Below are 15,575 nucleotides of genomic sequence, written 5' to 3' on the forward strand. Positions count from 1 at the left end.
CCCATGGACCCCATCTGCTCTCCCTTCCCCAATTTCCCTCCTCCCCCAGGGCCTACTTGACCCCCCCCATCCTCCCTCTAGGTCCGTCCCCCCCATCCCAATTTACCTTAGATCGGGTGGCCTTAGACCAATCTAACCTCCCCATAATCTCCCCAGATATCTGTATGCACCACAAGTAAGCACACTAATTGGCATGTTATAAAATTATACTCTTTCTTGTCCTCTCCCTGGCCCAATATATGTTTGATTGCTCTATGCAAAGTGAAACAGCTTCCAAAGGAAGGCATGAAAGTGTCCCTACCTCATGGTAGCTGTAGTGCCTGGCAATTAGGGTGTTTTTCTGGGCAGTGGGAGATTAGGTCTTGAATCCCTTCCATCAGAGAAGGAATTCAGATTTCTCAGGTCCTGGGTGAGTGTTCACAACCGTCAAAACTCGGGGACGTCTGAGCATGATCAGAGGCAGAATTTTATGTGCCTGAGGAACTTTAATGTTGAAAACTGAGGCACCTACTGATTTTAGGAACCCACAGGGCTAGGTGATGGCCACATGGAGGTTTTGAGGATCATGATTTTGGCCTTATATATCTAAAAAAGGAATTAGGAGGAGTCAAGCTTCTAATCCATTTTATATAACTACATAGTTTACTGATTGACTTCACTAGTCTGTAGGATAGGTCGTAAGATAGGAGGCAGATTTTACTGTGGACTCTTTCTAAAGAAACAGAATTGCACCATAACTACCAACAACCATTTGTTCAAAATCTGACTGCGTATATGTCTAGAACAAGACATCTTATTATAACGTTATCTGTAAATAACAGTACTATTTGGTGCAAAAATGGTACAGCGAGGTTTATTATATACATTCCTGTTTGGTATAGCAAGGAAAAAAAGATAGAAGCTGTAATCTGATGTCATGTTTAAGAGGACTGTCTTTCAGTTGATATATCTATATATCACAAAGGGAGAATCAGTGCAGTGCTCCCTGCACAAAAAAAAGATATAACTAGAGGGTTTATTCTCCAGGACCAGCCTACTTACATTTGAACCAGAATGGGAATATGTGATGTCCTATAAGTACAGCTTTTATATAGCAGCAGGCAAAATGAGGCTGAAATGATAGTTTTAAATTAGGGAAGTAGATTTAAGCCTACAGACTTTTTGATATAGTTGCTATATTTTATTGAGCAATTTAAATGTTTTTGTGCCCACGGAAGTGCTTGTCTTGATTTTCTGGGGAAGAGCAGTGCTAAGGAAAAAGACACAAAAATAGCAGTTACAGTTTTACAGCTTTAACTATCTTTATCAACAGCAACCAAGCACCAAATCTCCCTTAGCATGTCTCCAATAATAAATGAATGTAAATCAACTGTTAGTGCAATCATGCAGGTCGTTTATAATTGCTAGGTAATTTAGACATTAGCAAGCAAGTAGCAGAAGGTGGTTTTGACATGCAGAAATCTATCACAAATTATATTGCTACCTATTATAACTGCTCTGATTAATGTGGTAGGATGCCATAGAGAAATTAAACAGACTGTAGTTAGAGGGATGTATAATAATAATAAAAAGCTTATTCTCTCCATAGAGAAATATTTTGGCACATAGTTCCATATAAAAAGATAAGAACATAATTGTATATGCCAAAATTAGTTATTATAAATGACATGAAAGTGCCCTATAGACATTAATAAAAAAGAAAAGGATGATTTTTACATTGAAAGATCAATATTATTGAAACCAGTGGGTACTATTTGCTCCTGCTATCCAGCTTAGAAACAAATATTAAGGTATAGAAATAATTGTTCTCTTCTCCCTGCAGATTACTTGTCATCTTAAAGAACTGTGCACAGTACAAAATTTTGTAAATGGGTTTATATTCAAGAATATGATTGCACGTCTGCCTTTTGACATAGTATGTTCTGAAGGCAAAAGAAGCAACCATAATATTTTCCATGCATGTCTGTTCCCTTTTCTTCTCTCTTCCTATTTTTTTTCTGCCTCCACCTACCTTTGTCTGTCTGATCCCTTCATCTAATCAAATACATTAATCTAAGATTATCTCAATTGTTCCATTTAATCAGCACTTGTAAAAAAATATTGTCTTCTTGATTGCCATAGTCATAGTCATTGTTGTCATTATCTTCCTGTCACATGCTTGATCTAACAATTTGTAGTATTTTGTTTACATTATTTTCTTTTATTCTTCCTTTTTTTAACCTATTATAAATGTATTATTATTCATCCATTCCTTAATTATCTTCATTTATAGTTTACAACTACTCAGAAAGTACAAGTGCAATTGCCCAAAATTGAATTATGGACCTTAAATGTAATTCTGATGTATGTGTTATTACTGTCTATAAAATCACGGAGTCATAGAATCATAGGACATGAGGGTTGGAAAGGACCTCAGGAAGTCATCTTCCTTCCTTCCTTCCTTCCTTTCTTCGGGATCCTAAACTCAATCATCTTGTGGTCACTCCTGCCCAAGTTGTCATCCACTTCTACATTCCCCACCACTTCATCCCTGTTTGTGAGTAGCAAGTCAAGAAGAGCCTGTCCCCAGTTGGCTGCTCCAGCACTTGCACCAGGAAGTTTTCTCCAATGCTCTCCAAAAACTTCCTGGATTTCCTGCGCACTGCTACATTGCCCTCCCAGCAGATGTCAGAGTGACTGAAGTCCCTTGTGAGAATCAGGGCTTGTGTTCAGGAAACTTCTGCTAGCTGTTTGAAGAAAGCCTCTTCCACCACTTCCTCCTGGTCAGGTGGTCTACAGCAGCCCCTCACCACAAAATCACCCTTGTTGCTCTCCCCTCTAACCTTAACCCAGAGACTTTCAACAGGCCTATCTCCAGTTTTGTACTGGAGCTCTGAGCAATCATATGGCTCTTTTACATGAAGTGCAACTCCTTCTCCTCTGCCTCTCCTTCTTAAACAGTTTGTAGCCATCCCTGACAGTGCTCCAGTCATGCAAGATATCCCACCAAGTCTCTGTTATTCCAATCACGTCATAGTTTCATGACTGTGCAAGGACTAGATTAGAATAGAAACAGAGTTTTTAGGTGTTTCTGGAAATTAGCTTGATATTAGATTTATATTGGTGTGGATATTACTGTGATGTTGCCTCTCAGTATATTTGAATATTATATTTAGGAAGTGAGGCATGTGAACAGAGGGGGTCCTGGTGCTGATAGTGCTCCAGTCAGTGGTTTCATTGGTTTCAGTGGTTGCGTTGACAGGAAATGCACTCAAACAACTACTGGAAGTTAAGACAGTTTTTAATCTAGAAGATGTAACAGTGGCATTGTAGTCTTTGTGGAATAATAGCGTGATGTAGCTGTAAATCCCCAAGATCAAACTTGATTGCGGATCACTTTCATATTATTAGGCAGAGGTAGTTAGCTGTGTTAGTCTGAAGTCAAGTAGGGCAGGGTAGCACCTGAGAGACTGACTGGTTCCAAGAGGCATAAACTTTTTAAGTGACAATGTACTTTGTCAGATGCTATGAATGGACTTGTAGAGAGCAGGGGTACTAAATATTTATAGTATCTAATGAAATAGGCTGCTATGCCTTTCTGAATGAGTTAGTTTTTAAGGTTCCTATTTGCCCTGCCTATTGTTTATATGTACTAAGTAACCCCCTTGCTCTGCCTTCTGCCTCTCATATTATATTAACCTACTTCTGCCTCTCATAAATACTAACAATAATTGTTTCTTTATGGAACACATTTACTTTCAAAATACAAATTGAAGGACAATTGCCACTAATAATGGTAGGAACCAGTTATAAGCATGACAGCTGAAATGTTTTTTTCACCAAAGGTCAATGAATTAGGAAAGAATGATGCTGTTTTCGGCTTCTTTTGGTAAGTGGTGAAAATATTGTTTAAGACCTGTTCATATAAAATTATCTTTTTTTCAAGTGAAAACAAGTTGGTTAAGTAGGAGACACCAGCATGATATGATCATGCAAAAAAGTGTATGTGACCCTAGGAAGTAGCAGGCAAATATTTTCAGTAGAGATAGAGAAATAAGTGACTGTAAAAGGAACACGAGGCCTCCTCTGATTATTATATGCTCTTATGGTGCTCATATTTTTGAAAGATGAACAGGGAAATGTGGAGCCTTTCATATGAAAGGAAACCATTAGAGCTCTATTTGCTTAGCTTAGCAAAATTAGGATGTAAAAGCAGATAATTGTTCTCCATAAATAACTCAGGTGGATAAACATGGGGAAAGAAAGGCGCTATTTAAGGTAAGGGACTTTACAATAATAAATGGCTGTAAACAGGCCATGACCCAGGAGGATTGCTTTGGAAGGTAATGAAGACAACAAGCCGTGACTAAATTTAGGCTGAAAATAAGGTTTCTAACCATTTAGAGGAGCACGGTTCTGTCACTACTTTCCATCAGAAGCAATGGGAGCCTAAAACCTAATTAGGTCTAAGATTGAGTTGACATGGTTGCCTGCAGTGCAGGGTCCTGGACTCTAACCCAGGAGGATCCTTTCATTTTTATGTTGTCCTGTTATAGCAAATTGCATCTATGTGCTGTGTTGCAAAATAATATACTTTTCATCACACTTTATTCCTTAAGTAGGGAGAGAGGGAAAACTAAAAGAATATGTCTGAGAATTATTTCTGCTGTCAATGAACACATACTGGATTGTGACTTAACATTTCTCTATAGCAGAACTGCCAAAGCTGTCTACATCTCAGAAGGGAGATAACTTTACAGGTAACATGAAACAAAGATTGTCATCACTGGGTATAAAAAATGTTTTGTTAGATTAGGTTAACCCAGAGCCTGGTGGGTGGTCTGGTTTTCACAGGTTGTGATAGATAGTGACATTTTAGAAAGAGCAGGATGATCTGAGGCTGCTTTCCTTTTGAAAAGGATAGCACCGGCTAATCTCCATCTGTAGTTGCAGTTTATTATAGTGGTCTGTATCAATGAAGACAGGAAGATGTGCCACTTTCAGACTGTGGCTATGCAATGGCATATTGCTTATGGTTTAGGTCTGCTTGAAGTTGATTATATCTGAGGGAGGTAAGTGGGGAAATAAATTGCAAATGTAGTCTGCACTACTTGAGCAATATGGGGTTCCTCAACTTTTGTAATATTTGTTTTCTATGCTATATACAAATCCCCTAAATTTTCTTGATGTCACCAGTCTGATGCAAGTACACATGGCATTGGGTCCAGCCTATACGCTGCATATAGCGCACGGGGCTGGGGCTGATGCATGTCCCATGCGACACATCGGATCAGTCCAGAGAACCACAGGCTGGGTCTTATGGCTCCATGGCCCAAATCCAGCCTACAGGCTGTATGTTTGACAGTGCTGGTGTAGGGAGAGGTGCTTGCTTACCTTGCTCATCTTTGTAAATGGGGTCTGTGTAGCCCTGGAAGAGCTCTTAATATTTGTTTTATTATTTTAGCCTGAAACTGAAAGTACCGACAGGAATAATTTCCTAAAAAAAGCTTCTGATACTCCTTTTATCTTGGGATCATTCAGAAATAATTAGTTACATATCATGTCATTAGTCATCAAACCTGCATACTAAGCTGTATTGGGTTCAGTTGCAACTTAACATATTCATTTTATATGTAGTTTTGGAACAGACTTCTAAGAAATATCCACAATAAAATACAAAGCAAATGGTTGCTCTTGGTGTGAACCTTCATAGAGCTAGTACATATGCCAAAAAAAAAAATGTCTTTTTCACCTCAACATGTTCTTGAAACCTCCTAACTACGTGCTATAGATAATATTTTCTACCTAATTGTATTTTGTAAAAGCATCTACTGGTGTTTCAAGGCTGGTTGGATTTTTTCCTTAATCTAATGGTATATTTATTCTGTTTTGAATACAGTTTCTGACCTTGTGCATTAGTGTAAAACAGAAACTGTAGCTGAATATTATAACATGGAAATTGTCCTTGTAATTGCAGGTAAAAGTATCACAGTGAAACCCTCATATTGTAGCAGCAGGTATACTATTGACTTATCTTGGCCTGTGATGCAAATTGCTCTGAGCTTCATTAAACTGTAATTAGGATTTTCAAATCAGGAGGATACTTGGTCAGATTCTGATAACGTTTATGTGTGTTACTTAACATCTTACTTTACAGACAATTCCATTGTCTTCAGTGAGCATATTTATAGGTAAGATGCTATGCAGTGTAAGATGATCAGAATCTGCCCTACTCTTGTTTTGCTGTAATAATAAATAGCATTAAGTAGTGCTGTGTTATGTTGGTATTAGTATTCCCTGCAGCCAGTGGTGTTATAGATCTGCTTGTAGAATAAATGCCAAAGAAGAAATAATTTCCCTGAAATAGCTATCTCCTGAATACAACACAGTCAAGTAAAATCTGTCCAGGTTTGCACTGCAGATGTGTCCACAGAACGTCTTCCTCAATTCTAATAAATCCTGTTTTCCCCTGGTCTCGCTGGGGACCTGTGAAGGACTGGGGAATCCCTTCATGTTTTTCTAAACCCGTGTTTACTTCATTTGTTGGGAATTTTTACATTTTGTTTCTGAAATATACACAAATACGTTTATTGATGGTATGAGTAGCACGACTGTTGCAATTTGAAAGGGTTTCTTGGGTATCCCATTAGCTCACCTCTAAATCTGCCAACTTTATTTGGGTCCACAGAAATGTCTACCATGCAGTTCCATCCACACACAGAGAAGCATCTACTTCATAGTTCATGCAAACTACAAAAGTATACCAGAAAAGGGTGTTGTAGGCATATTTTGCTCATATGTAAATGGAGATGTCCAGGAGGAGAGTACAGTCAAGAGCTGGGTGTCATGTGCAAACCCATGAACCAAAGTAAAACAACCCTGAGGTTTCAATTTTGTAGAAGTCAGAGGCATAAGAAGCAGAGTTTGCGCCCTGGGCCATGGCACCCTGGTTAAGAATCCCTGCATTAGAGTATTAGAGGGCCTCTAGGTATCAAGATAAGAACAACGGAAATCATAGCTGAAAGCTGTATTTAATGCTATGCTTGCTTAATTACTATAGAATCCTGTCATTTTATGAAATCTGTGGCAACTGGCAAATACCACGTGAACCCTGCATCCAAAAACATTCAATTAAATACAGTTTTCTACTATGCTTTCTCTCTCTCTTGCTCTTATCTGGCTGTCTGGAAGCCCTCTGATACTCTAGTGGGATAGTATGTATCATAGTGTTTGCTAGTTGCCATGGTAAATTTGTGTTGGAAGGGCAGGCAAGCATATAAAATTGCACTCACTCTTTTTGTCAAATCTTCCCCTGAACTGAATTAAAAAAAAACAAACAATCTCATGCTTTATTTTCTCTGCATTACTTTATAAACAAGACTAAAGCTAGTTTATTTTATTTTCTTTTAGATCATTCAAAGACACAGTTGCAAGGAAATTTTCTTATATCCCTCTGAAAACTTCACATTTCACCTGGGGCATCTTATCTCCAAAAGCATAGGGCTAGATGCATAAAAATTGTCCATAATATACATATCATTCTATTGCTAGTCCTTCCTTTTAAAAGTTGGACTTTGCATACCAGAATTATTTCAGATATCCTAGTTTATTCTCACATCTGTCCTGTGAAATAATAATAATAGGTATGCTTGAAGTGGCAAAACTACTTAGTCTATTAATAAATTGATCTATTAATCTAATAATGAAATGACTGAGGCTATAAAAGGATAAATAGGACTGAGAAAAGAACACAGGTGTTCATATTTTCTAGACTATGCTGTATAGGTTAGTGTTGTCAAATGTCCTGATGTAGAGATGATGCAGTCCTTTGGACTGCACCATGCAGCATGTTTTGAAAGAACTTTTTTTGTTTTGAATTCATATTATAGTTATATTGTGTATTTTATATTATAAAATGCAAAGCTCAGAACTAAATGAAACATTTTTTTCTTTGTATCTGCACAAAATACTTTCACTGATCCCAAACTAATTGTTTTGAAAATGTTATTTCATGGGACATTTCTAAATTTTGTTGGTTTTGTTCTGATTTGGAATGAAAACAAATTTCAGAATCACAGAATTTCCCTAAAATGGAAGTTAGAGTTTTGGTACATCTCTAATGATGACGTTCATTTCAGTCATTTAAGTAATCTCATCCTTGGAAATTTTACCCACCAGAGAAGCTTATACTCAATATTGTTTGTATTGCTATGCTGAGTCTGAGCAAAACCTCTTTGATGCTGTTTCACTGAATAGTCACCCTTCATTCAGGATAAATGTAAGGCGTAGTTAAGCTCCTTTTGGAGTAAGATAGCTGAAACAATAGAAGCCAGAGCTAAAGACAGACCTGTCCAAGACTGGTCGTGAAGCTTATCTGCCTGGACAGAAATCTTTCGCTGGGGAGCTGTGTGAAAAAATGTAAAGGGCTGACTTGTGGGGTAATGCTTGGAGAACACTAAAAGAGAAAGGGAGGTTTAGGGGCAGGACGCTAGCTCAAGAAAGAGGGTTGGGATATTTTGCAAAGGAAATCATTTCTTGTTGTTTGATTCCTGATGTGTGTATATATATTTTTTGTTTTTTGTAAATTTAGAGAACTGAGTCAGAAAGCACTTCAGTCTATCATCAGTGTCTCATCGTATTGGAAATAAGCTACAGTATCTCAAATACTGGCTTATGTAGTTAGGTCAAAGGGGTAATAGTATCCCAGTGTTTGTCTTGTCCTCAAAATCTGATGACTTCATAGACGTACCCATCTGTAAAACCTGAACGTTAAAATTATTCCTAAAGGATATTCCATAGAGTTTACTATTACTTCTGTGAAATAGTAAAATGTTTGAATGCTGCCACATGGAATTTTCTTTTGTGGCTACCTTCAGACGTAATGCTGCCTTTTTAAATTGGCATAATATGCTTCAAAATCCGTTTATCTGAATTTTGTTTAATGGAGAGTAAACAAGAATTTACTTTTAAAAAGCACATTATAGACATTAACCAATTCATGCTGTGAGGTGTTTTAAAGTTGTCAAGTATTAATGCTGTTTTAATTGCAAGAGGCATGTTGGGAAGGGAATTACAACACTTGCCTGATGTATGAAAATAAGGATAAGAATTGATGCTTGAACATATGGTAGTTTCTTTAACTATCTCTTTTTAAATGTAAAATGATATCAACTGTGCAGAAAAACAGAACATGTTTATCAGTGAAAATTATTTAGCGTTAACAGATTTCTTCTATGAAGAAGAGAGACTCTTCCTAAGAAAACAGATCTATTTCAAGAAAACAGACCACTGACACAGAAATACAAAATAAATCCTTTATAGGCAAATTTCTATGGTCATAATTTCACTGCAGCTCTCAGCTTTATAATTCTGCCATCCTTCCATGCACATTGTACCAAAGGTCCTTTACATTGTATATTCTAAAGAAATGTATCTTTTTAACCTGGGTACTTTCAAGGTATCTTAATATCACTTTCTAATCATTGATGATAGTATTACTAAGACTTGAAAGTGGAGCCACTATTTTCAAGGGTTGCAGAATTTTTTGGATAATCTGGTGGATTTGGGGGGAGCTTCCAGTCATAGGAGACCTTGTTTTTTTAGAGCAAAGCAGGAGTAGTATACATTTTTGTGAGGTTAATGAGAATTTGGTTCTGCAGTAGCTGTTCAGATGAAAAAAGTGTGTGACTCTAAGCATTCCTTTTTCAGTATGTGACCCTTGACTAAACTTGTTTTTCATAGATTGTTGTTGAGGAGATGTCACTGAATTGGCTTAATGTTTCCCTGCATATTATAAGTTGGGCTACTTTGAACACAGGATGATAGGAAAATAGGGCTGAAAGATGCCTCACAAGGTCATTTAATCCAGCCTCCTGCTCAAGGTAGGATCATTTCCCTGACTAAACCATTCCGATCACGTGTTGTCTAACCCAGGTTGCTCAATGTCTAACCCTTGGGCCAAATGTGGCCTGCACGGCCTTGGAATCTAGCCTGCAGGATGCCCCATAGGTTAGGAAATTTGGCAGCAAGGGGAGCAGTGGCAGTTAATACAGCCACTCCTTCCTACTGCCAAAATCCCCAGCCCCAAGCAGCTGGTCAGACCTAGTCCATGACTCTCTCCCTGCATGGCCATATTGGAGGCAGGCCATATCCTCTCCCCGCTGCGTGGCAGGGTTGGGGCCAGGCTGCACCCATTCTCCCTCCATACAGAGCCAGGCTATGTTCCCTTCCCCTGCACTGCTGGTTTGGGGCCAGGCCACACTCCCTTCCCACCCCCGCACCCTGCACTTAGGTTGTGGTCAGGTCATGCTGCCTTCTCCCACAGGGCAGGGGCACACTTTCTTCCACTGCAGTGCTGGATCAGGACTGGGTCATGGTCCCTGCCCCCCGGGGTCTAGTTGAGGCCCAACCAAGCCCCCTTCCTCCAAATGGTTGGATTGGAGCTAGGCTGTCAATCTGGCATGCTGGCATGGCTGGATGGGGTCCCTCTGGATATGGCCTATGGAGGATTTGGACCATCTGGCATGCTAGCCATAAAGGTTAAGCACCACTGGTCTAACCTGTTCTTGAAAACTTCCAAGAATTCCACAATTTCTCTAGGTAGCTGAGTCCACTGCTTGACCATCCTCATAATCGGAAAGTTCTTCCTACTCTCCAACTTAAATTTCCTCTGAACATAAGAACTACCATTTATTAGGTCAGACCATAGGTCCGTCTTTCACATTATCCTATGCTGCATGGGCAACTGGTGCCTCCTGAGTCTGTGGGGGCACCATATTGCTGATGGGGAGGGGGTGTGTCCCCCAGAGGCTGATCGCTCACCAGGGGGTGGGGTCCCCCAGTGGCCAATTGCTAACTAGGGAGATTCCCCAGCAGCCAATCGCTGAGCCACTTCCAGTTCCATGGCTGGAGCTTCCAGGGGGTGCACAGCTGATCTCTGCGTGAACCCCCTACGCGTCACCAATGCTGTGCCACACAGTGGCAGAGAATTAATGCTGAAAGGGACAGTGAACTAGGTTTTTTTCTACTGTTCCTCTCTCACTTGCAACCTCCAGCATTAAAGTTCTAGGACAGGGGTTTTCAACCTTTTGGGATCAGTGTACCCCTGTGGCCAGCCAGGCAAGCAGTGCCTGCACGGCAGCGTAGGATGGGGTATGGTGGCACTCCATCCCCACCCACCCATGCGTACCCTCTAGGGCCTTCTCAGGTACCCCCAGGGGTACGCGTACTGCCGGTTGACATCCCCTGGTCTAGGAAGTTCTAATTCAGAGGCTGTATCCCTAACTCCCATGCTCAGTACTGAATGATGCCCCGTTTCCTCCAAGAATGTATCTAAAATCTGCTGCAGCTGTAAGCCATTGCTCCTAGTCCTGTTCCCTACACCCATGGAAAAAAGGTTATTTCCATCTTCTTTATAATTGCTCTTCAGGTATTTGAAGACTGTTGTTAAATTCCTTCTCAGAGTTCTCTTCTCCAGAATAAATAATCTTAGTTCATTCAGACTTTCCTCATAAGTCATGCTTCCCAAGCCTCTGATCATTTTTGTTGATTTCTGTTGGACTCTTTCCAATCTGTCCACATTTTTCTTGAAGTGTGGGATCCAAAATGGGACATGCTGTTCCAGGGGAGGCCACACCCATGTCAAGTAGACTGAAAGCATCACTTCCTTTGATTTGAAATAAAGGAGTGTCAGTATGTTATTGGCCTTTATTTTTGCAACAAAAGCACACTGTTGGCTCATATTCAGTTTATGGTCCAGTGTAACTCCAAGGTCCTTCTTTACAGTACCACAACCTAGCCAATCATTCCCCAGTCCATTTATTTTTTATGCAATTATTACTTCCCAAGTGCAGGACTTTGCACTTGTCCTTGTTGAATTTCATCTGATTGATTTCAGACCATTTCTCCAGTCTTTCTGCATCATTCTGGACCCTACCTCCCAGAATGTCTGCAACTCCAGCTTGGTGTCATCCACAAGTTGGCTAAGTGTGTCCTTAACTCCATCATCCAAGTAGTTAATTAAAATATTAAATGATACTGGACCCAGAACAGACCCCTGAGGATCCCCATTTGATACCTCCTCCCAATTAGACTTTGAGCCATTGATGACTACTCACTGAGCACAATGACCTGACACATTAAAAATTCACCTTACGGTACTGTCATTTACTCTGTATTTCCTTAGGCTGTTAATGAGACTGTCATAGGAGATGGAGTCAAAAGGCTTGCTTTTGAGTCAGGGTATATTTGGCCCAGAGAGTCCACTTTTGGCATGGGTATAAAAACAGGTGTTTGAAAATGAGTCTTTTTAATATAGCAGAGAAAGTATAATTTAATATTAATGATGTATGACAACCATATCTAACTAGGCTACAATGAAGAATATGCTGCTGAAATAATTGGGCAAGACACATAATTAATTAGGTATAAATTAGGCAATATTTCTTTGGAATTTTTCCAAGGAATGAAAAAATTCTGGCACCTAAAGGTATACAAGCCTTGGAAATAGGCTAGATAGTTCTTTCTCCCTCTGGGATAAAATAAACTAGAGAATGATAAGAGGTCACAAAATGCAGGTGTGTTTTATCTGAGCACCTATATATGTTGTTCCTCTCAAAACTTGCTGAAATAAAGGAGAAAGAGCAATACAATGAAAAGGTATTTGCAGCATTGACAATTCATGTGGCTTGGGGAAAAAGTCAGTTCAAGTTACCCAGAAGCATGGGAAGGATAAAGGAGAGACAGAATGGCAAATGGGATGGGGAGGTTCCTCCAGAGGCTGTCTTGCGAGTTTGGTTGGTGACAGCCAGGATATATTTTAATCGGTTCCCTTTATTCATATAGGATTGGGCTTGAAATTGAAGATCACACATAATGAACTGTCAGGGCACAATTTACTCTAAAAATGGGGAAAAAATGTTTTTCTGCAATTATTTTCAACAGATTAAAGTACTGTGTTTTGTCATTGCAGTAATGTAGACACCGTGCTACAGAAATTTCAGTATGAACAGTAAGCATGCTTAATAACTGAATAGGAGATGAACCTCTAATTGACATGCCTATTACCAGTTTGCTGTTCAAGTGAAAGACAAGGAGAGATAGGACACTGAAGGGCAGAAAGATTTTTATTAAATGAATATTTCACTGAAAATACTGTCAGTACATGCTACAGTGATGGGTATGTTATAAATAAGATATAGAGGGAATAGCTCTACTTTATTTCTAGAGTAAACACTATAAAGATCCTACAGGAATGGTGCCTAGTGCTGCTGGTCTAGAAAAAAATAGCTTTCAGAATCAATCCTGTTTTATATCCATATTTCACACTACTGTTAGAATTTACCATCCTGAGTGATAAGAAAAGCATTGGTTATGGCCTCCATTAAACATGAATCTTTTCCACATTGATAAACTGCATGCTTCCAAATAAAACCCTTAGGAGGAGATCCAGATTTGTAAAGGCATATTTTATTATACTGTAGTTGGGAAAGAATTTAATATTGACAAATTGATTGAGTCATTGTAGCCCCCTTTTTTAATGATCTGCAGGCATACTTAAACTCTTATGAACATATCTGCTAACATGTGGTGTTTACGAACTATTTGCCTTGACTATATCGCTGGCAAATCGTTATTAACAGGATACGGTTGTTCTCCTAAGACACGTGATGTTATTTCTTCTCCATAAACAGATGAGTAAAACTTGCGGAGTAATTAGCGCAAGAAAAATCTTGGTCCCCCCGTGGGTAATGGTGTACACTAAGTACTCCCCAGGACTGATGCATACAGAAAGCCCTTCGCACTGACATTCATGAAAAAACAAACAAAGAAGCCATATTGAACAGCATGTCAGAATCCGTGTTGTTAATTCCTCTCTTCTTTTACCAGTATGTGAAATACCAAAATGTTGGTAGCTGTTTAATGAGTTGCTGTACAGTAAACATTGTGTAGCCCACAGAATAGGGCTGAACATATTCACAATCAAGCTTAAAATATTCATTTTCTTTTGAGCTCACACAGTTTGAGTTGCACATAACTCAGTAATTCCTCTTATTTTGTTTTCTAGAATGACAAATCCCCAGGGCGCTCTGCAAGTCGATCAAGTAACATCTCAAAGGTAGGCGGAATATATTAACTTACTTACTTTCATATAGAATTCCAAGAGACTAAAGGCCCGTTTTACTCCACTGTCCACATAATCATATTCTGACACGTTCTTTGTATATACCAGTTCTTAACATTAGGCTGCCTAATGCACTAATTGCAACATAAAGGTCATTTAAAAATACATGGTTAATCTCTTTTTATCCATTGAATATCCATTAAGAAACTCCTGTCTCAACCCATTTCACTTGGGGGCCATGGAAGGGGCTGTCTATTTCAGATATGAATCTATGGATCCTACGTTGTTCCTGTAAATTTAGTTCAGATATGGCTGAAACCCAAGTTCAAAATTGAAATTTCATGAGAATAGATCAAAAGGTTTTGGTGCCAGAGGACGTGGATGGATGTCTTATTTCTACCAATATGATCAGCATTACACTAGAACAAAATAATGCAAACTCTTAAGAAGTAACTTCCCTGAGTTACTGGAATAACTTCACTAAGTCCAGTAGAGAATTATACTTGAAAGAATCAGAAATAAAATGCTGTTGGTATTAGTTAGATCTGCATTAGGTCAGGTTTTGTCTGTGCACATCTAACCTGAAGTACCTCTAAAGGCAAACAGGCTATTATCTCTATACCCACCAACCAGCAACAGAGTAGTGTAATTGTTGCTTTGGGTGTTCCTTTCTTTGTATGTGCCCTTGTGTCAAGGTATTTAGCAGAATTCACAGATTTGGGGGCTTGGGGGTTTTTTTGGAACCTGGCAGGCCACTCTGTGAGATCTTCTGCTATGGCCTCAAACTTGTGATCTTTGGACTCTGAATTGTATGCCTTAGTGCCTGTGCCATGCCACACCAGCCCCCTGCCTTGGGTGTGAGCTCTCAAAAGATAGCTACACTTCTTTCCATTCCTGACTCAGGCGCAATTTATATAAGTATATAAATGATATAAATAACACCTGGACTTGAGAATATTTCTCCATGCTTGTAAAATCCAAATCAAAATACCAGCCACTATTTAAGCTCAAACCTGCACTTCAAGGTTTGATCTTGGGCCCAGTTCTGAACATCATGGCCTCAGTCCTTCTCTAATGAAGATTTACTGTGGCCTGACCCTGCTAAAACTATTTTACCCTCAGAAATGCATTTGATTTAAAGAGAAAAAAAAAGAGATCACAGTAGTAATTTTTAAATGACAGTTCAAGAAACTACAGGTTAAAATGTTCATCTCTGCTATTCCATAACAACAAAAGAAAAGGCTTTGAGTAGTCCATGGTACTGCTATTAAGTAGTCTTCTGTGTATAATTCACTTTAATGAGCATTCGATTACAGTTTTACAAGAAAGAATACAGCAAGGAGTGTGTTGCATTCCATGGCATAAATATTCTTATCTGTTTTTACTCAATAAGAGCAGAATGGGGTGAACATCATATTATATCAGAGTTAGTACAATAATGGCATCCAAAAGAATTTTCACCTGCCTGTGCTTC

At 39.1% G+C, this 15,575-nt stretch overlaps 1 protein-coding gene across 3 annotated transcripts in view; it reads left to right on the forward strand.

The window, feature by feature from the left end:
- The window catches only part of MARCHF1 (membrane associated ring-CH-type finger 1), a 501,421-nt gene that overhangs the window by 410,103 nt on the left and 75,743 nt on the right, over positions 1-15,575 (forward strand). For all 3 annotated transcript variants that reach the window (XM_019481434.2, XM_059721910.1, XM_059721909.1), the window contains one exon: positions 14,045-14,095. In XM_019481434.2, coding sequence (XP_019336979.1) covers positions 14,045-14,095 — 51 coding nt within the window. The remainder of the gene's footprint in view (positions 1-14,044; positions 14,096-15,575) is intronic.

Source organism: Alligator mississippiensis, chromosome 2 (assembly GCF_030867095.1).
Source record: "Alligator mississippiensis isolate rAllMis1 chromosome 2, rAllMis1, whole genome shotgun sequence".
In the NCBI taxonomy this organism is placed as follows: domain Eukaryota; kingdom Metazoa; phylum Chordata; order Crocodylia; family Alligatoridae; genus Alligator; species Alligator mississippiensis.